General features: G+C 39.4%; 1 protein-coding gene and 1 pseudogene across 1 annotated transcript; both read left to right on the forward strand.

Annotated features, from left to right (window-relative positions):
* Positions 1 to 22,383, forward strand: part of LOC138843580 (oligosaccharyltransferase complex subunit OSTC-like) — an 81,126-nt pseudogene extending 58,743 nt beyond the window's left edge.
* Positions 8,140 to 9,527, forward strand: LOC138843578 (peptidyl-prolyl cis-trans isomerase D). Its single transcript, XM_070048203.1, has one exon. It carries the CDS (start codon positions 8,274 to 8,276, stop codon positions 9,384 to 9,386), a length of 1,113 nt encoding a protein of 370 aa, XP_069904304.1. The 5' UTR covers positions 8,140 to 8,273; the 3' UTR covers positions 9,387 to 9,527.
* Positions 22,384 to 22,781: the final 398 nt, after the last annotated feature.

A 22,781-nucleotide genomic window follows, 5' to 3' on the forward strand; every position in this document is an offset into this window, starting at 1 on the left:
AAAAATATCCTGTAGTTAGGTTTCATTTACAACTTAAATAATCACTATGTATCTGTTCATGGATGTATTAAATAATAAATAACATTGCAAATAGGTTAAATATAAAAATAAATATTGTTTTCCAGCAGTAATAATTAGGCTGAGGAAATATATAGGCTGAGGAAATATATTTTGGAAATGTGTGTGTGTGTGTGGAGAGAGAGAGAGAGAGAGAAAGAGAGAGAGAGGAATTTTCAGAGAAGCCACAGAATTGAAAACTGTGAAATGTTCCAAAGAATGTGGTATTCTAGATGGTTCTGGAAGACAGAATTTCCTTCCTCCCCTTCACCCAGAAATAAGCCCATCTGCTTCATGGTCCATGATGACAACCGATAGGAATTTTCCCATCCCATAAACACGGACAGGATTCTTCGCTACTGGAGTTCCTACCTGTTATATTCCAAGTTGTGCAGTGGCTGTTGTCAGGCTGTTGCCTAATGGACTTGTTCTGGGCAATCCTGATTCTTTCTTTCCTGTCTATTGGTCACTTCATGGGAGTCACTGGCCCCAACATGGGATCTCTCTTTCATCCTCATGTTTTTTGAGCTCTCCTTTTGTTGTCCTCCACGTGTTTTCTTGAACAATGCTGAAATGTTCTCTTATTTTCATATCTGGATTTAATGCAAGTGTTTTGCGGCTCATAGCAAAGCCTCTGGAACAGTGCTTCACCATCTGCCTGGGCCTTTCAGGGATCACTTTGTGTGGACATGCACAGGTGTACCTCAAAAGTTCATGAAAACAGAAGCAAAACATGTTAATTTTCATGCAAAAACTTCTTGAAATCTATGCATATGAGGAGTCATCATAAAGTTCTTGGAAGGCCAGAACTGGGACATAGTGGGCTAAGTCTCCACCCGAGGTGCTGGAGTCCCATATGGGTATCGATTCATGTCTCGGCTGCTCCTCTTCCAACCCAGCTCTCTGCTGTTGGCCTGGGAAAGCAGCAGAAGATGACTCAAGTCCTTGGGCCCCTGCACCCACGTGGGAGACCTGGAAGAAGCTCCTGGCTCCTGGTTTCAGATTGGTTCAGTCCAGCCTTTGTGGCCATCTGGAGAGTGAACGAGCAGATGGAAGACCATTCTCTCTGTTTCTCCCTCTCTCTGTGTGTAACTCCACCTCTCAAACAAATAATATAATAAAATATTTTTTAAAAAAGTTCTTGGAAATGCATATTATGAAAAAAATGTGTGGATTTTAAAACTTTTTGCATCAAAATAAACATCTTTTAATTCTACTTTTCCACAAACTCTTTTAGTACCATTGTATGAAAGCCACATCGTAACTGTCAGGTGATTCACGAGTGGAAAATATTCAAGACAGAGTTCATCAGAGCTCAAAACTACCTCAAATGCTGATTAATGCCTCTTAGCTACTACTTGGATTTGACCAGAGCATTTGATCCAAATGACTCCTGCAGTACTTTACTCAGTTAATGTGACATGAAAAGAAAGGAGAACTAGCTGGCACCGCGGCTCACTAGGCTAATCCTCCACCTGTGGTGCCGGCACCCCGGGTTCTAGTCCCGGTTGAGGCACCAGATTCTGTCCCTGTTGCTCCTCTTCCAGTCCAACTCTCTGCTGTGGCCTGGGAGTGCAGGGGAGGATGGCCCAAGTGCTTGGGCCCTGCACCCCATGGGAGACCAGGAGAAGCACTTGGATCCTGGCTTCGAATTGGTGTTGCTCTAGCTGTATCTGCCATTTGGGGGTGAACCAATGGAAGGAAGACCTTTCTCTCTGTCTCTCTCTCTCTCACTGTCTAACTCTTCCTGTCAAAAAAAGAAAAAAAGAAAAGAAAAGAAAGGAGAACTGATTCGGATAAAGTACGAGCACGCATGCACATATTCTATGACAATTACAATTGAATATTTAACACTCACACATAAAACAGTGCACAAAGTCCACAGGGTATTCCTTCTCTATTCTGTGTGACAAAACTCCTACAAATGCAGTGACTTAAAGCAGCACACATGTTTTTAACCTCACAGTTCCTTGGCTCACCTGGGATCTCTGCTCAGGGTCCAATCCAAGAAGGTTGTCAAAATGTTGGCCAGGTGAAGTGCAGAGTTATCTGCATCCCAGTGCATGGACTTAGCAGGCATCCCAAGTGGCAGCTTAACCAACTGTGGCACAACACCTGTCCCTATCATGCTAATGTTCATCTGGACCCTGTGGCAGCCTCTAAACCTGAGTGAAGCAGCCGCACATCTGTCCAGTGACCCCAAAACCTCACCTGGAGACTTCTTGGGCCACTTCCTTTGTGATCTTTAATCTCCCAGAGCAAAACCTGAGACATTCATCACAGTGTCTTGGAAAAGCTTGTCGCTTTCCTGTACCGCATTCTGTCCTGTCCTGGCTTTCACTTTCAGTAACTCTTAGACACTGACTAGCGTGACAATCCCAAATCACTCATTGATTCTGTAAGGTGCTGAACAGGAATGGTTCCAATTGGGTGCATCACCTGTGGGCAACTCAGCCTTGCCAGGCACCAAGGGGAACCTTGGTGAATGAGTGAGCCCTGGATGGGCTGCAGATGTCATGTGGTTCCCTCCCTTTCCCAAGTCACCCCACACCAAGACAAAGCAGGTGTTTCCCAGGAGTGACTATGCAGTGTAGAAGCAGCCACTGCTATTTGCCTTGCTCCCTGGAACTGATCGGAGGTTGAAGACAGAACCGTCTGACTTCACCGATTTTGTGAGTGGATGCAAAGAGTCTGTATCCTTGGGAGGTCACCAAATAATCAGCCTCAGCAGAGACTGCTCATGGGAAAGCTTCTTTACTTGTGACCAGTAAAGGGACAGCGGGAAGGCAGACTGCCCTAAGGAAACAGCCTTGCTGAGCAGCAGTTTGCCAGGGCTTTGAAAGCAAGGTGCAGGGGGAGCATCCAGGATGTTAAAAGGGCCCTTCCTGCTCAAGAAACAGACGTCACTGGGAATGGCAAGTTCAAAAATATGCCTCAAAGTGTGTACTTGAAGCTTTAGTACCTTTGAGCACAATGTTGCAAGCTGAGCTCTCCTGGGACATCTGAAGAGGCTAGCCAAAGCAAGACCAGCTCAGATTCTCTGTCCAGAGTCCTCAGCCCCTCTTCTGCCTCAATCCCACACTCTTGATTACAGAATGAGAGTCCCCCACTGAGCAGTCTAAGACAGAATTTCGTATAACATGATGTCGTCACAGGAGGTACCCCAGTAGCATTGTTATGGAACACAAACCAAGGGAGGAGTGGCAGGCAATTGTTTCTGCCATGTTCTGTCGTTGAGAAGGAAGTCACAGGTGCCACCTGCACTCCAGCAATGGGCTTATACGTGGCTCCTTGGGAGGTAGAAAACACTGAGAATCATCCTAGGGCCTGTCTGCTACACCACAGATATGCAGTAAATATTGCCTATTACCTAGCAGTTATACAACATGTTTTGGAATATTTTGGAGAAAATGACTACGTGTTGTTAGGTGTTTATGTGCTACCTTATTGAACACATAAGATGTGAAATTGTTATTATGTCTCCTTAAATCACTTTATTTTTCTCTTATCTTCTTTGGGGGAAAATGATTATGATTTTCACTTTATTTTCTGTACTCCTCATTAAAAGTTATAGTAAATGTATGTTCTGTCTTTTTAAAAATATAATCTTAAGCATATAACTGAAGGCAAGAATAGAATTTTAACTGTTATAGATGTAAAGAATTTTTAATAAAGAAAATCTAATAAATGCAAAATTCCAGATACATTGGTCTTCTATTATAGATCTGAAATTTTCATTTCCAAGAGGTAACCCCAAGGATTCAACCAGAAGTGAATTTAAATTTCCTTCATCCCTCTACAAGGGCCAAATCTCCATAATGGCTCTGCCCTGGATCTGATTCTATTGCTGAGAAAAGACCATCAGATGTGCCATTGGAATATGCCTCTCTTTTCTACAGAGTCTCAGGGGAGTGCTTTTTCCTTGTACCAAGCACGGCAGAAATGACATACTTACACTTCTGTCTCTGTGTCATTTTCATTAGTATAAGTTGGTCCCTCCTGGCAGAGTAATTACTTTGGGGATAAGATAAAAAGTGAAAATGCCATATGGATGTGGTTTTCACATATGAGCACATTTGATAAAATATAGATTATGGCTTAAATGTTGATTCCAGTGACTTTACAGGTTAAATGACTTGGTAAACTAGTCTGTCCAAAAGGCAGAGCTTCTCTGGGTCAGCAACTAACCCTGTGCCATCATTGTGAAATGACCCATCCTTGTCTTCAGTTAAAACACATTTCCTATTTATGGTAATCATTTTAAGTTTATCTTATATATTGAAAGGCAGACAGACAGAAATAGACAGACACATGGACGAAGAAATCTACAAAGACCTCCCATTTGCTGGTTCACTCCCAAAGCCCTGCATCCCCTGAGGCTGGGCCAGCCTGAAGTCAGGAGCCTGGCACTAAATCTCAGTTCCCACTGTGGGTGGTAGGAACCCAGCTACTAGAGCCATCAACTGCTGCCTCCCAGGGTGTGCATCAGCAGGAAGCTGGAATCAGGACCATGGCTGAGTTTTGGGTTAAGTCACTAGGAATGTGGGTGTCCCAATTAGTGTTGTTACAGCTGGAGGACAAAGTCAGTCCTTGTTCCACACCAAAGAGGAATTTCCATGCAGATGGAAAGAGTGAACAGGAGTGAAGGCTTTACTGAGAGCAGGGAGCCTCCTAACATAGCAGTCAGAAGGGAGCCTCCACGGGAGGACTTGCCCCTGCCGCTTGGAAATGCAATCTTTTTATCACACAAAAAGATGCTTGGGAAAAAAAAAAGGGTGCCATGTCCAATCAGTGGGGGCAGAAAGGATCATGAGTATACACACTTATGATTGGTCTTTATAGGTAGGGGTTAAAAGCCATTCTAGGGAACATTCAGGGAGACAGGGATAGAAATTGGTACCTATCAGCAAGTCAAGGATAACAACCAGTCAGGGAGCCAGGGTATTGTCCAATCAGCAAGTGGTCTCATTCCTTATCACTGGAGACAGGGAGCATCTCTGTGCTATCTCTAGCAAACACCCAGGTTTTTTGATAAATCTGTGTGTGGCTAGAGGCCATCCCAGGAGGGAACAAGAATAAATTTTCTTTTGAAAAATATGTATGAATTTCAAACTTTTTTGCACCAAAAAATAAATTTATCTTTCAATTACATTTTCTGTGAAATTTTTGAAGCATGTAGATCTCTATATATTCACAGTTTAAGATTATTTGTAAACTTGCAAATACTACTAAATCAATACAACACAACACAATCAAGAAAATGATTTTATAAGCCACATATGATATGGCCATTGACTCATACAATGGAAGTGTACACAATGTGGACAAAAGTATGAGTGGAGCATAAGGACAACAACAACAAAAGCCTCCCAAATAAAACTTAACAGTAATTAGCCTAATGTTAAAATAGCATACAACACTTTGCTTGCTATGAATTATAAGAGTTCTTTTTAACTTTAGTAATATTATATATATATATTATATAGAGATGACATTATATTAGCTCTTCCATTTGAATATGAATCTGTTATGATTTTTAACTAGGTGCTTTTTAAGAAGTGTTATTATTGGATTATATTATTTAAAGGAATATTTCCATTTTCCCATATTGGAGACCTATGAATTCAATCTTCCTCTGCACCCTTCTCCTACCTGTGAACTAATTAGTAATTACAGTCATCTCTCAGTGTCCATGAGAACACGACCCCATGGATACCAAATGCTGCAGATATTCAGATCCCGTAGAAAAAATGTTATAATATTTGCCTATCAAACATGCACATCTTACTGTATACATTTAAATCATCTCTTTCTTATAGTACAATGTAAGTGCTATAGTTGTTTATAGAATAATCACAATAAAAATGATATTTTCTGGGGCCAACGCTGTGGCATATGTAGTAGGTTAAGCCTCCACCTGCAGGGCTGGCATCCCATGTGGGCACTGATTCATTTAAACTACATTTTTAACTTTAGTAATATTACACTATAAATTTAGTAATATTATATTTTATGAATTACCACAGATCATGGAAACAAATGATGTTTATCTTTTTAAGACTGACTTATTTCACTAAGTATAATGGTTTCCAATTGTATCCATTTTGTTGCAAAACACAGGATTTTTTCTCTTGTTTGGTTGAACAGTATTTCATAGTGTATATATACCACATTTTCTTTATCCAGTTAGTGGTTGATGGACATCTGGGTTGATTCCATATCTTAACTGTTGTGGCTTGAGCTGCAATAAACATGGGAGTATAAATAACTCTTTCATGTGCCAATTTCATTTTGTTCAGGTAAGTTCCCAAGAGTGGGATGGCTGGGTCATACGGTAGATATATTTTTACTTGTTTATATTCCCACAAACAGTGGATCAGGGTAGCGTTTTCCCCACATTTTCTTCAGCATTTATTGTTTGTAGATTTCTGTATGAGAGTCAATCTAACTGTAGTGAGGTGAAACTTCATAATGGTTTTTATTTGCATGTCCCAAATAGCCAGGGACCCTTGGCATTTTCTGTGTTTGTTGTATATTGCCTTGATGGTGTTGAGAAATGTCCCTTCTATACCCAATTGGCTTAAGATTTTTATATGAAAGGATGTTGTATTTTATCAAATGATTTCTCTTCATGTATTGAGATAGTCGTAAGGTTTTTATCCTTCAGTTTACTGATTTATTGATTTGTAGATGTTGAACTATCCCTGCATATCAGGGATAAATCCCACTTGATCTGGGTGAATAATCTTTCTTATGTGTTGTTAAATTTGATTAGTTAATGTTTTGTTGAGGATTTTACATCTGTGTTCATCTGGGATATTGGTCTATAGTTCTGTTTATTTGTTATATCTTTTTCTGGTTTTGGAATTAAGGTGATGCTGCCATCATAGAAGGAGTTTGTGGGAATTCTCTCTCTTTGAATTGTTTCAAATATCTTGAAAAGAATTGAAATTAGTTCTTCATTAAATTAAAAGCCTAATCCTCTGCCTTGCAGCGCCGGCACACTGGGTTCTAGTCCCAGTCAGGACGCTGGATTCTGTCCCAGTTGCCCCTCTTCCAGGCCAGCTCTCTGCTGTGGCCAGGGAGTGCAATGGAGGATGGCCCAAGTGCTTGGGCTCTGCACCCCATGGGAGACCAGGAGAAGCACCTGGCTCCTGCCTTTGGATAGGTGCGGTGCGCCGGCCGCGGCGACCATTGGAGGGTGAACCAATGGCAAAGGAAGACCTTTCTCTCTGTCTCTCTCTCTCACTGTCCACTCTGCCTGTCAAAAAAAAAAAAAAATTAAAAGCCTAGTAGAATTCAGTAGTAAAGCAATCCAGTCCTTTACTTTTCTTTTTTGGGAGAGTCTTTATTATTGATTCAATTTCTGTCTCGGTTGTTGGTCTGTTAGGTTTTCTATGCCGTTGTGCCTCAATTTTAGTAGATTTTATGTGTCCAAATAGCTATGCCTATTTTCTAGACTTTCCAATGTGTTGGCATATAGCTGTTTGTGGTATCCGTGATGATTCTTTTTATTTCTCTGGCATCTATTGTTTTCTCCTCTTTTTCATCTCTGATTTTATTGAGTTGGGTCTTTCTTGTTTTGGTTAGTTGGGCCAATGATGCATCAATTTTGTTCATTTTTTTTTTCAAGAAAACATTTCATTGATCTTTTGTAATTTTTGTTTCAATTTTCTTTATTTATTCTCTGATTTTAAATATTTCTTACCTCCTGCTAATTTGGAGTTTGGTTTGTTGTTATTTTTCTAGGTTGTTGGGATGCTTTGACAGCTCATTTATTTGATGATTTTCCATTTTCTTGTTGTAGGCACTAATTATTATAAACTTGCCTCTTAACATTGCTTTTGCTGTATCCCATAAGTCTTGATATATTGTATTATCATCTTCATTTGTTTCCAGGAATTTTTTGACCAAATCATTATTTATCAATGATAACCTTGAATGTAAATGGCCTAAATTCTCCAATTATAAGATACAGGCTGGCTAAATGGATTTTTAAAAAAGACCCATCTATCTGTTTTCTACAAGAAACACACGTTATCAACAAAGGTACATGCAGACTGAAAGTGAAAGCATGGAAAAAGATATTCCAGGGCCCGGCCGGAAGTGGCCCCGCAGCGCCGCCGCCAGCTTGCTGCTCGGAGGGTTCTGGCTTTTCGGCGGCCGACGGTGCACGCGGTTCGGGGCTGTGCTTTGGCGCGCGTCTGCAAGTGGCGATGTCGCACCCGTCACCCCAAGCCAAGCCGTCCAACCCCAGCAACCCCCGAGTCTTCTTTGATGTGGACATCGGGGAGGAGCGAGTTGGTCGAATTGTCTTAGAATTGTTTGCAGATATTGTACCCAAAACTGCAGAAAACTTCCGTGCACTATGCACAGGAGAAAAAGGCATTGGACCCACCACTGGAAAACCTCTCCACTTCAAAGGATGCCCTTTCCATCGAATTATTAAGAAATTTATGATTCAGGGTGGAGACTTCTCAAATCAGAATGGGACAGGTGGAGAAAGCATTTATGGTGAAAAATTTGAAGATGAGAATTTCTATTATAAGCATGATCGGGAGGGTTTGCTGAGCATGGCGAATGCTGGTCGCAACACAAACGGTTCTCAGTTTTTCATCACAACAGTTCCAACCCCTCATCTGGATGGGAAACACGTGGTATTCGGCCAAGTAATTAAAGGGATAGGTGTGGCCAGGACACTGGAGAACGTGGAGGTGAAAGGTGAAAAACCTGCCAAACTGTGCGTTATTGCAGAATGTGGAGAACTGAAGGAAGGGGATGATTGGGGAATATTCCCCAAAGATGGCTCTGGTGACAGCCACCCGGATTTCCCTGAGGATGCAGATATAGACTTGAAGGATGTAGATAAAATTTTATTAGTTACAGAAGACTTAAAAAACATTGGAAATAATTTTTTCAAATCTCAGAACTGGGAGATGGCTATTAAAAAATATACAAAAGTTTTAAGATACGTGGAGAGCTCCAGAGCTGTCGCTGAGGAAGCAGACAGGCTGAGGCTGCAGCCTGTAGCTTTAAGCTGCGTGCTGAACACTGGTGCTTGCAAACTGAAGCTGTCAGACTGGCAGGGAGCCATCGACAGCTGTCTGGAGGCTCTTGAAATAGACCCATCGAATACCAAGGCCCTCTACCGCAAGGCTCAAGGATGGCAAGGCTTAAAGGAGTATGATGAAGCTTTGGCTGATCTTAAGAAAGCTCAGGAGATCGCGCCAGAAGATAAAGCTATCCAGGCAGAACTGCTGAAAGTCAAACAGAAGATAAAGGCACAGAAAGACAAAGAGAAGGCAGTATATGCAAAAATGTTTGCTTAACCAGTCTGCATTGGTCACACCAAGGCATTAAGCAAATGTAAGGGTCACGGTCTGTCTGTGACCCCTAATGTGTTTCCTGTGACATTTCAGCTCCCATTGTTTACAGTTAGGAATACTGATAAAGGTTTACTCTTAATAAAAGTGTTACAGTAAAAAAAAAAAAAAAAAAAAAAAAAAAAAAAAAAAAAAGATATTCCAGGCTCTTTCTTACTGAGATGCTTTACGATGTTTTCTATGCTAATTTTAATAACAACATGATTTTTTCTAAATATTTATTTATTGATTTGTAAGGCAGAGTAACAGAGGCAGAAGCAGAGAGAGAGAGAGGTCTTCCACCGGCTGGTTCACTCCCCAAATGGCATCAATGGCCAGGACTGGGCCAGGTCAAAGCCAGAAGCCAGGAGCTTCTTCTGGGTCTACCATACAGGTGCAGGAGCCTTAGCACTTGCACCATTTTCTACTTCTTTCCCAGGCCAAAGCAGAGAGCCACATCAGAAGTAGAGCAACCGGGACTTAAACAGGCACCAATAGGGGATGCTGACATTGCAGGCAGTGGCTTTACTTGCTATGCCACAGTGCCAGACCCCAGAATATATGATCAATAGTTAAGATGAAATGTATGCATCAAGAATGTTCAGCAGATAACAAATAACTTATTAATCTTATAAATACAACACCCAGTACAGAGAGGCATAATTTACTCAAGATCTCACAATCGGTGGTTGGAACATAAGCGTAAGTATACTGTATGCTCAGGTTGGCCTCCATATTATTGTTTGATATTTTAAAGTCTCTTCTAGTTCTAACTACGTAGATAATTCAAAATAGAAAATGGAATTTGAAAATAAGTTCATTTTGTTGTAAATTTTTAAAAAAAAATCCATGCACAGTTTTTCAACAAATACGTTTTCCATGAAATTTGTGAATACCATTTGTAGGCACAGATATGAAAGCATTATGTAACCAAATAAACTTATTTTTAAATTCCATTTCTGATTAACATTGTGAAACATCTTGTCATATGAAATATAGGAAGGCAATAAAAAGTGCAGGATAAAACAAATTAAAAGCAAAACTTTTCAAAAACAAATATTTTTGACAGCCTTTTATAATTCTTTACCACTTCTCATAATACTTATGGAAAAAGTAATGAAATCTAGTTTACCCCATGTCTGACAACCAGAAGACCTAAGTGGAACACTCCCTCACATGACTGAGTGTGGCAAGTTGCTAAGGCAGAACCATTCCTGCAAGACACTGGTCTCTTCTGCAGACTGACATGAGGACCCCCGGGGTCTCTTCTAGTCTCATCTTGACTTCCATAACAGTCTGTTGCCCCAAACCCTCCTTTTTTCAGGGTCAGGCTTCCATGTGGTTCCCTTGCCCATCCTATAGCAGCTTACTACCTATTTCCTTGCATACCATATTTTACTTACTAAAATAATTATACATTTAATGACATCTTGAGATCAGCTTTTCAGCTGACTCAGACTAACAGGATGACTAAGGAAGTCCAGGTTTCAAAACTCTTTCTTGTAATATCCCAACACCAACATTATTGAATGTTTAGTTGATTATAATGAACTGAGTATGGCTCACTTGCAATTTTTATCGCTATTTTCAATTAATAGTGTATATGTTTGAGAAAATGAAGTCCAATATGGATTATGTCAACAATTTGGTGGTTATGTGCTTTATTGTGGTGCTTCTTAGTTAAATAACTTTCCCTGTCATAAGTTGTCATTTCCAGTAAATATTATGATTTTTAACACCCAATCTCATGTAAGAAAGTTCCTCTCATGTAGTTTAATGTGTGGGCTTAGCATCTTAATTGAGAACATGGAAACTGTGATTGATAAAAGAAATGTCAATGTATCAGAAATAATTCATTGGGCTATCGACTGTTTCCCTCTGATCTTCACATTATACTGTGCAGATTCTGAAGCTCTTCTTCAAGAGAAATTAGAGCAGCATCAAGTTCAGGATTTACTATAGGAAGGTTTTTGTTGTAGCTCCATAGTGAAGGTCAATACTAGTGAACAAGGGACTAAGTGTTCACCTGTGGTAAATGCCTCTTTCAGTGGTGTAGTCTACTCCTCTCTCAGTCCCTGAAGATGTTTAAAATAGCTATAAAACAGACCTATATAAAGTAAATGGTAAATGGGAGTTGGACTGCAGAGTCTAATGTTGAGATGGAACCACACTTTCTCCTCTGAAACAATGTAATGGTAAATTTTGACACAAGGAAGACACTGCTGTTGACTTCCAAGTGAGAGAATGCATGCTCATCTGTTTCAAGGATTTTGCAGAGTCAGTTTTAAAACTGGGTAAATTCTGCTGTGTTGATGCAAATCCATAGGCAGTTCTGGCATCTTCCCCCACCTTCAAAACAGGGTCTGGCGCTGTGACCTAGAGGGTAAAGCTGCCACCTGCAGTGCCGGCATCCCATATGGGCGCCAGCTTGAGTCCCAGCTGCTTCACTGCCATCCAGCTCTCTGTTGTGGCCTGGGAGAGCAGAAGATGTCCAAGACCTTGGGCCCCTGCACCCACGTGGGAGACCCAGAAGAAGCTCCTGGTTCCTGGCTTCAGATTGGCGCAGCTCCAGCCATTGCGGCCATCTGGGAAGTGAACCAGTGAATGGAAGGCCTCTCTCTCTCTTTCGCCTCTCCCTCTCTCTATGTGTAACTCTGACTTTCAAATAAATAAATAAATGTTTTAAAAAAAACTCTTAGTAGTGAAGAGAGAAGATATTAAAGTACCAAAAAAGCTTAGAACTATACACAGACACATACAATTACAAAATCCCATCCAAAAGAACTGAATATTTTCTTCCATTTAATTTCTGATGCTTAAATCATCATCATCATCATCATCATCTACACAGGAAATGAACTTTATTTAACTCAAAACATTTGTCTTTTATTCTCTCAGGAAATTCTTATTAGGAAGCTGGTTCTCAGAAGTACACTTTTGCACAAACACCACACACACACACACACATACACACAAATGGTAAGTCAAAGAAGTAAGGAATTTTTCCTTCAATTTGTTAATATGGTTAAATATTCTTCAACCAGTTAACTGTTGCCAAAATTGCTAGATCTGAAACCCTAAGATGCTCAACATCAAAAGAATGAACTGAATTTTAGATGTTGTAAGCCAGTGTCCAATGCCCTGTCATTATTGCCACTTGAATAATATAATCCTTGAGCCCTGTAGAAGATTTAATAGGATTTGACTTGCTTTATTCTCTCTGCTCAATCCCACTGGGACTGTGTTTCAATCTGTCAAATTCTGTATTCTTTTCATGCAACATTCTTTTACTGCTTGTATCATGAATTTGACTCTTGTTCTCTAGGGATCTGAGTGAAACTGCCAGAAGTCATTTTGCCTGTCACCTTTAACAACCATCAGAAAGATGGTACTACATCTTTCTATGATGGGTTTGAGTTTGCACCTGACAAAGCACAGGTGCTGAAAAATACTCACTTTCAATTTACAAGCACTATATATTGACTGCAACCTTGAATCGTTTTGTTCCAAAAATTTGGATCATATTACAGTACACATTCCATATTCTCTTTCTGAAATATTCCGGAGATTTTTTTTCACTACTAGCCATTGATATGAAGAAGTTGATTAAATTAAATGAAGGCTTGTTGGGCGAAGCAAAATTCTTTTGTTGTTCTCACCACAAATTATTGTTCTTTTCCTTATTTTCATTTCAGTTCTTTTCCTTGTAATTCTGTAATCAGAACTGTGCAATATTTAAAATCCTTTAGTCAAAATGTATAATGTCTAAGTGTATTGGCTACTATTTATTAGGTGCTTATTATACATCAGGCATCTTTCTTACTGCTACATAAGGGTACTTCAAAAAATTTTATGGAAAATGGGATGAATGGGTAAGTTTACTTTGGTACAAGGATGTTGAAATTCATGCATATTTTTTTCATAGCACACAAATTCTGTGAACTTCTTATAGACCCTCCATATATGCAATGACTTTATCCTCACCATTACTCTCATGAAGAAAACATTAATTATTCTCAGTTAACGTATTCAAAAATAGTAACTGAGGGGCCAGTGTTATGGTGTAGCAGGGAAAGCCATCACTTGTGATGCTGGAATCCCATTTGGGCACTGGTTCATTAGCCAGCTGCCCTACTTCTCAGATAATGGCCTGGGAAAAGCAGCAGACGAGGGCCCAAGTGTTTGGCACCTGTCACTTAATTTGGAGATGAAGCTTCTGGCTCTTGGCTTCAGCCTGAGTCAGCACTAACTGCCGTGGCCATCTGGGGAGTGAACCAGTGGATGGACAGTCTCTCTCTCTCTCTCCGTGTGTGTGTGTGTCTCTTCCTCTCTCTATAACTCTGACTTTCAAAAAAAATGTATCTTTTTTTAAGAAAAGACAAATAGTTCAGAATTAAAAAGCTTCTTTAGAGTCCCCAAACTTCTTTAGACAGGAAGCAGTTTGGGAAAGGGACTCAGCTCTTACAAAAAAAAAAAAAAAAAAAAAGGAACAATCAAAAGAAAATTTCCCAAAAGCTTTACAAAAAAATAAAAAAGAAAATTTCCCATCTGCTAATATTGATGTCCTAATTTCCATTCCCACTTCACGTTTCCAGGATTCAAGCAGTGGAAAGAGATCTATTGGGGATCGATGCTTGGTATAATGGTTAAGATGCTGTGAGGAGTTAAATGTGTTAATAGGCAGTTAGGCAATATCAAAATTATTATCTGTTTGTGACAAATAGATAAGAATGATAAAAGTGTTAACTGTAACAGAAGCTGGGTGTGGGGTACGTGGGAACTCTTCATTCCACTTCACAATTTTTGTTTGTAAATTTAGAACTATTCTGGGGGACACACTGTGGCATAGTAGGTTAATCCTCCTCCTGCAGTGTCAGCATCCCATATAGACACTGGTTCGAGTCCTGGCTACTCCACTTCGGATCCAGCTCTCTGCTGTGGCCTGGGAAAGCAGAGAAGATGGCCCAACTCTTTGGGCACCTGCACCCATGTGGGAGATCCGGAAGAAGCTCCTGGCTCCTGGCTCCTGGGTTCAGTTCAGCTCAGCTCTGGCTGTTGTGATCATTTTGGGAGTGAACCAGCAGATAGAAGACCTCTCTCTCTCTTTTTCTCTCTCTCTCTTGGCTCTACCTTGCTCTGTAACTATCTTTCAAAAAATAAAATAAAATATTCTGAAGTAAAAAGCTTTAAAAATTAATAAAATAGTGAATATTACCAAAAATGTGCATTATCTATAAACTTTTTGAAGACCCTTCGTATGCATAGATTTATAAATTTTGCTCCAAAGTAAATTTATCTGTTAATTCCTTTTCCAAAGTTTTTGCCTATCTTATATATAGGATACTCATGTTTTGGTAAACGAATACTTACTTTTAATCTTACCTGTAGGAAAATCTTACAAAAAATAGTTTTAGTTTGTTAAGTTGTCCCTTACTTAAGATGTTAACTCATGGCCAGCACCATGGCTCAATAGGCTAATCTTCCACCTGCGGCGACGGCACACCGGGTTCTAGTCCCAACCGGGGAGCCAGATTCTGTCCAGGTTGCCCCTCTTCCAGGCCAGCTCTCTGCTGTGGCCCGGGAGTGCAGTGGAGGATGGCCCAGGTGCTTGGGCCCTGCATCCGCATGGGAGACCAGGAGAAGCACCTGGCTCCTGGCTTTGGATCAGTGCAGTGCACCAGCCACAGTACACCTGCTGCAGTGGCCACTGGAGGGTGAACCAACGGTAAAGGAAGACCTTTCTCTCTCTCTCTCTCTCACTGTCCACTCTGACTGTAAAAAAATTTAAAAAAGATGTTAACTCATATGGAAAAATGCCAAGTTTTCAAAAATAAGTTGTAAAAACTGTCCTTCTATGAAGTGAATACATGAGGTTGAGGCTGGGATGCAGCAAAAGGGGGCAGGCTTTATGAGAGGCCCCTGGGTTTTCCTTCTAGCATCCAGGACATAGGAAATCACTTCAAGCATGCTTTAAAATGTCAGGATAAGAGCAACCTGGAGGGAGGAAGAGCCCACACATCCCACCAATGGTTGACTGGTGCCTCTCATCTAGACACAATCCTCATTGCAATGGACAATCTGTCCACAACAGGCCACAGAGCAGATTTTGTTGCTTGTTGTCATTTTTTAAGCACAGTGAAAGAAAACTGGCCTGAAGCAGAAGAAAGAATGGAGTTATATCCCCAAGTCTTCTGCTAGCAAGTGCTATGATTTCAAGTAAGACACTGAATATTGCTGGGTCTTGGATACTCCACAGCAAACACAGAAGGATAAAAGTTAAATGCAATTAATAAGATAATGCATAAAAGTTATTAAAATTCTGAGGTATTATAATGAGGTCTTCAAGTATTTTACTGCTGTAGGAAACAATGAATAATATAAAACCAACTGAGAGAATCTTGAATTTTCCTAACAGAAAATTGCAGCAATATAAGTCAACATCAATATGCAATAATTTATGGTCATTTTCTTATAAATATCACCACTACTTATATGGCAGACATATTTTTGCTTGGACAAACACAAATTCAGGGCTACTGGGTGCCTCTCTGGTCAGAGAATGAGTCAAAATACATTTATATTTCAGCAATTAAAAAAATCACTGAAAATCCATTTTCTGTGCTGTTTGTGAATCTGCATTTTTTATTTTAAGTACTTCCCTAGTCCTTTATTCAGTTGCCTATCTACTGCAGTTCCAGTGGGCATTCTCAAAGCTTGATGCAATGTTTTCCATTTGAAAACTGTCACTGACATAACACAGCATTGGTGCCATCTGCCTTAGGTGGCAAATTTGAACTAAACAGCTTTATTGAAGTCTCACCTAGCCCTGAACATAATATTTATTTTTTAAATCCAGGTGCACTGAAAAATGCCTATTTCTACAAGTTTATCAAATTATACAAATATGTTGAATTTATATTAAAACATGTCAGACAAAAACATAAATGCAATAAAAACTCATGCACTTATCTTGATATTTACTAAGATTAACAAAATGTATTGTCAGCCTAACAATTTTCTTGTTCTTTGCACACTGCTTTAGTGTGAGTGAGAAACATGTGTGTATTGTTTCCAGGCATGCATGTGTCAACCGGCCAGGGGAGTCATCTTTTCTTATATGGAAGAAGTTGAAGGGTTGAGCGTTGTCCTTTCAATCTGATAACTACAGCAAAGGCCCTATACTGCCATCACCTGGAATAAACAGAATCAACAAAGGACAACTTATAGGAAGTATAGTATTTAAATTCCAAATTTGTGGGTTTGGTAATCATTTGTCAAGTGACCATAAGCAATGCATTGTCTTAGCCAATGGAATAGTGAAAGGTATCAAAAGAAAAAGAGAGAGACCATGAGAGAGAATATAGTCTTGGGTTATACGTATTTATGATCTCAAATACAAAATACACAAGCTACAATAAAGAAACTATAATTACATCTCATAATCCATGAACTGTAGAAGTTTCATTCCTCTTTCTCTGGAGTAGTTTAATAAAAATATTTTGCAATAATTCTGACTACAGAATGCAGATGGAAACAGCAAAAAGCAAGCAAACTATTCACATTATATCACAGAATTATTTTCAAATTTTGTTATTTGTATTGGTTTGACTTCATTTTTATTATATTTATTAGTTTGAGATAAAGGCAACATTTGACTGTTTATGCTGATTTTACAAAAGCATATAATACAAAAGACTCATATTTAAAAGGCACACAAAGTTATGATTTGTTGGGAAGAAACAGCACTGCTGCAGAAATAACAATTTGGAGCAAATTCTCAGTGTTGACCAATCATCATTTGTCCAGATAATATGCAGAATAGTCTCTTCCTTGATTTTGAACCTGAAAAGCCTTAATGTTTGGTAGATGATTAACACACAGTCGCAGACATCTGTAATGGAGTGATTGAGGGATGCCTACATAATTGGCAGATCACAACTTCTGGGTGTGTCTGTGAAATGCTCCCAGTGCTGAGAGGAAAGGAGTCACCTGCAAGGAGAGTAGGCATCTGGCTGAATGCAGCTGTGCCAGAGCAGGAAGCTGGGAGGAAGGACAACTCCTTTTCTGGCTCTTCCCTCTGGAACAGGCGTGTGTTTATGCTGTGACTGCCCTCTGGGGATCAGATAGCCCTGCTGGCCTTGGGACTGAGAACCGTGTCCTTGCAGCTGTCTGGGGGCTCTCAGGCTTCAGCCTGGGGTTGGGGCTGCATCACAATCACCCTCCCTGAGTTGGTGGGCTTCCAGCTTCTTGGACTGATTCCCACCACCAGATCCCCAGGCTGCAAGCTTACAGCTGACTACTGTGGAACTCTCCAGCCTTTCACAAACCAATCCAATAGGTCCACACATGAGGGGACTTCAAACTGCCCATGGGAAATTAAATGAAGAGATAGGAATTATGAATACAAAATTTCTCAATGTAACCTCCATCAAGTTCAAGACTTTTTTTTTTTTTAAATGGCGACACCCAAGAAGAAAGTCAACAAGCAAAAATACCTTGAGCATACGGTCAACTCTGCTTGAGACTGGTTCACTTTTGCTTTCTCACAGTCTCACAGGACCACTCCCATGTCTAGGTAACCATAGCTTTGGTTGTGCTTTGTTTGCAGGATTGTACTGGAAAAGCCAAGTTTCATCTCCTGCTACAGTTCTTTGAAGAAATACTTCCAGATGTCTTGGTCCCACTTGAAAGTTTCCATGGAAATCTCTGTGCAGCTGATATGAGCCAACAGTTCTGACACCAGTCAAACAGAAAGTCTGCTCCACTTTACTTTTTCAGTCAGAACTTTATATGCTGAACCAGTTAAGAAATCTATGGCATTGGCCATTGTTTCTGTTGTTCCTCCTCCGTCCTCTTCAATGAAGTCATGGAAAATATTAATTTCTCCTCTCAGGTTGCTCTGTGGGCTGCATCCTCCATGTCATCCCATTCCTTTTTAAAATGAGTTTTCCATTTGTATGCCAACAGTTTATTCAGGACATTGTCGCCATCAGTTTTTCATAAAGCATCAGTAATTTCTCCATTCTTCCACCTATACTTCACCCCAGATTTTAAGTTTGTTCATGTTGCTCTGATAGGGGCTGTTTTCAAACTGATGTCTTACCCTTAGTCTCAAATTAGGTCCTATTCACATGCGTTATATAGAGTTAGTATGTGAGATTATTTTGATGCAATGATTTTTTTTCATAATATGTGTTTTCTTGAACTTTTTGACCACTCCTATACTCATGTGTGTGAGTATATATTCTTTTTTGCAATGATTATGTATGTTATTTTTAATTTTATTTAAGTTATACAAGTTTCATGCATTTTATATATACAGCCCTAGGAACATAGTGATACTTCCCTCCCCACCTTGCAACTCATGCTCCAACACTTCTTCCTCTTCCCTCTCCCATTCCCATTCTTAATTTTTGCAAAGATCTACTTTCAGTTTACTTAATGATTGTCAGGTTAACCCTATACTAAGGATTAAACAAATAGTGTGAAGGGTTCAACAAATAGTGTGAAGAAACAAGACCAAAACACTGTTTCTCAACAGAATACACAATGGCTGTAAACAATCACTGAATCTCAAAATGTCCACTTCATTTCAATACATTACATTTTAAGGAGATACTAGTTCCCTGGAGAATGCTGACTAATGCAATATCTACTATCCTTTTTAGTACATCATAAACTGCATAGTTTCTTAAATAACCTCAGAGACATAATATAGAAAACCATGGCAGTTGTCTTTTTCAGAATTTTATAATAACACTGAATTTTAAAATGTAGCCTCCTAACCTGAATCGAGTCCACAGCACAGAGCCATTGCAGGCATTTGGGGAGTGAAGAAGCAGATGGTTCTCTCTCTCTCTCTCTTCTCTCTCTCCCTCTCCCTCTCCTTTCTTCCCTATGTCCTCCCTCCCTCCCTCCCTCCCTCTTTTTTCTCTTTGTATGGCTCTGTATCTTTAAAACCTAAAGCCGCCGAGATGACTGTGATATTAGGCATATGGATCAAAATGCCTCATTATAGTTTATTTTTCCACATTTAATGTTACTCACTGAAGATCTATACCCCTCTTTCTGTTCTTAGAAGAATACTATAATGACAAATGACTTTAACTGGTTTTTAAAATACACAGAAAATAGTGGTTAAATTTTTAAAGTTTATATGATACAGAAAAACAAGTATCACATCATCTCACGCATATATGGAGTCCAGAAAATAACCTCTCACAGAGGTTAAAAGTGTAATGTTGGTTATGAGAGTTTCAGGAGGGGAGGGAGAAGGGATGGAGTAACGCTGATCTACAAACACTAAGTTAAGGCCAGATGGGATTTTGTCTGGGCCTCTATTATACAATAAGATGACTACTAATAATGCTAATGTGCATATATAACTTTGGAGACATTATATAATATATACATGCTTTGAAACATCACCTACAACTCCATAAATATGTATAATTTGTATACCTGATCAGATTTTTTAACAGTGTTTCTGGGTGGTACACGGGGTTCCAAGCCCAGCACTGTCCCAGCCACCACCAACATGGAGACCTCATACTCAGTCCCATATCTAGTGCTCAAGTGTCCCAGCCTGAAGCTGAAGGAGCCTCCCCAGGTACACATGCCTTTGGCCATGACGATGTACATGCTAGAGGTGGTGTCTACTTCCTCATTACCAGAGGAATAATTTATGATGTGATTGTTGAACCCCCAAGTATTGGCTCTATCACTGATGAGCACACTCAACAAAGGCCAATGACAGAGTTAGTAGATAATATATACTGGAAAGACTAGCACTCAGCTTCCGGGTTGTAATGAGAGGTTTAAGTTTCATAATCACAGATCAATCCAATGCACCAAGCATCCCAAAACTCAATAGATTCTTCTTCACTCATTGGATTTGTCTTCAAGCTATGGAGTTTTTTCATGGTTAGAGCACTCATGAGAATGAAACTGGCTGGTTATCTGATGGGAAAGAGAGCCTTTGAGAAGAAATCAATAGACACTGGATTTGCTCCAGTTTGAAAGATTGCACCAGGACTCTATAAATGATGTGGACAAGAATGATGAGTAGCAGTAAAAGAAGTATCAGGTGAAAGCACAAGAATACTAAAGCTTAGTCTAGAATTTCTCCTTGGTATCAGAGAAGCAAGTTCATCACAGTATTTTTCCACACTGGTCTATACTGATGCACCAATGATAGTAAGTGGAATTTACTTCTTAGTTTTTCATTTCTTAAAGAAAATATGCTCTACTCCAACAACTGTAATATTGAATGAGGGGATTATTCTTTAATAGCCCCCTTATCATTTTTTGAGATGACATTGCTGGTTTTCAGAAATTCATGTGAAATCAGGAAATAAGATCCCATAAACTGAGAATTCTAGAAAGCTGATCAACTTTCCTTACACTGCTTTGTCTTTAAACAGAACATGGAATAATATGTTATTTCAGATATGTATGCATGACTACTTCCTGAACAGAAAATAGAATGAAAGGATCAGAAATAAATAATTTTTCTAATTAAAAATTTTTTAGTTAAAAAATGAGAGAAAAGTTTGTGTGATATTTCAGAGGCAATATTTTCTAGTGGTGTAAAATCTGTAAGTACATTTTGTTACTAAAAATTACAATATGAGGCTTTCTGATTTTCAGAAAATTTGGAAATACATAATTTTAAACAAATGTTCATTTTGTAAGATAAATCTGAAAAAAATCCATGTCTTTAAATTTGTATTTCTATTTTTAAGGCCCAATATAAAAATTTTACTATAGTTTTAAGAAAACTAATTGGCCATATAATGAGTAACATACTGGAGTGCCATGAATACAGTATTTTTATTATGGTATTAAAAGTAAGAAGTAGGTATACGAAGAATAAAATTAAAGAAAATCACTGAACAGAAATAAGAGGATTTGCTATTCAGTTGGATGTAGGAATGAATCCAAAAGAGGAAGCTGAAATTGATGAAGTTAAGGTTTCTGCAATTTGGGGGTTAGCAGTTAATAGGAGTATTGATATTTTTAAGTAGATATAAAAGAAGCATAAAAATTATTGAGATACCACTAATAAATTACCCAGGTTAAAATAATCTGTGAGGCTTTAACAGTGAGGGTTGGAACTTATGATATTCAGCTAAAGGCATGGAGGAAGATGGTATCTGTAGACATGCCATGGTCCAAAACCTAGGAAGAGCCAGATTTTCCTAAGAGAACCAGGGGGAGAGAAAAGAGGGTGGATAGGAGGACTTACAAGAACTCCATGTACACAGTGAGCAGATGAGAGGGCCAGAAGGATCTTCACATGCGGGTGTTGAATCTGTGGCTTTTAAATAACTATGCAGGAGAAACCATATATGAAGAGGAGCTGGTAAGCTGAGTGGAGAAGATGAAAGGAGAACAAGACTAATCAGCAGGCACAGAATGTTAAGCTGCCACATGGCATACCTACATTCCCTACCAGAATGGCTGCCTACTCTATCTACTCTCATCCAGTTTCCTGCTGAGGTATCCTGGGAGGCAGCACAAGATCACTCAAATGCTTGGACTCTTGCCACACGTAGAGGAGACCCACATGGAGTTCTGGGGATCCTAGTTTGCCTGATCCAGCTCCTGCTATTGTGGACATTTGGGAAGTAAATCAGGCAATGGAAGATTCCTCTCTGCCTCTCTCTCTCTCTCTTTCTCTCTCTCTCTCTCTCTCTTTCTCTCTCTTTCTCTCTCTTTCACTTTTGGCTTGTTCTCCATTGCTCTAACTTTCAAGTAGATGAAAATAAATAAAGAAGCATTCAAAAAAAGTTAAGACAGACATATGGATCTAAGGACTAGGACTAGGAAAATATTTGCAACCTGGAATAAAGCAGTTTTGGAAGAATATTAGATTTACAAAGGAAGAGAAACTCAAAAATAACAATAGATGCAGAGAAAGCATTTGATAAAATATAACATCATTTCATGATTAAAACCATGAGCAAACTGGGTACAGAAGGAACATTCCTCAACACAATCAAGGCAATTTATGACAGACCCATGGCCAGTATCATATTGAATGCGGAAAAGTTGGAAGCATTTCCACTAAGATCTGAAACCAGACAAGAATGTCCACTCTCACTATTGCTATTTAATATAGTCCTGGAAGCTTTAGCCAGAGCCATTAGGCAAGAAAAAGGAATCAAAGGGATACAAATTGGAAAGGAGGATATTGAACTGTCCCTATTTGCAGATGACATGATCCTATATATAGGGGATCAAAAAAAAAAAAAAAAACTCCACTAAGAAACTGTTGGAACTCATAAAAGAATCTGGTAAAATGGTATGATATAAAATCAACACAGAAAAATCAACAGCCTTTGTATACACAATGTCATG

The sequence above is a fragment of the Oryctolagus cuniculus genome, chromosome 8 (genome assembly GCF_964237555.1).
Source record: "Oryctolagus cuniculus chromosome 8, mOryCun1.1, whole genome shotgun sequence".
Lineage (NCBI taxonomy): Eukaryota > Metazoa > Chordata > Mammalia > Lagomorpha > Leporidae > Oryctolagus > Oryctolagus cuniculus.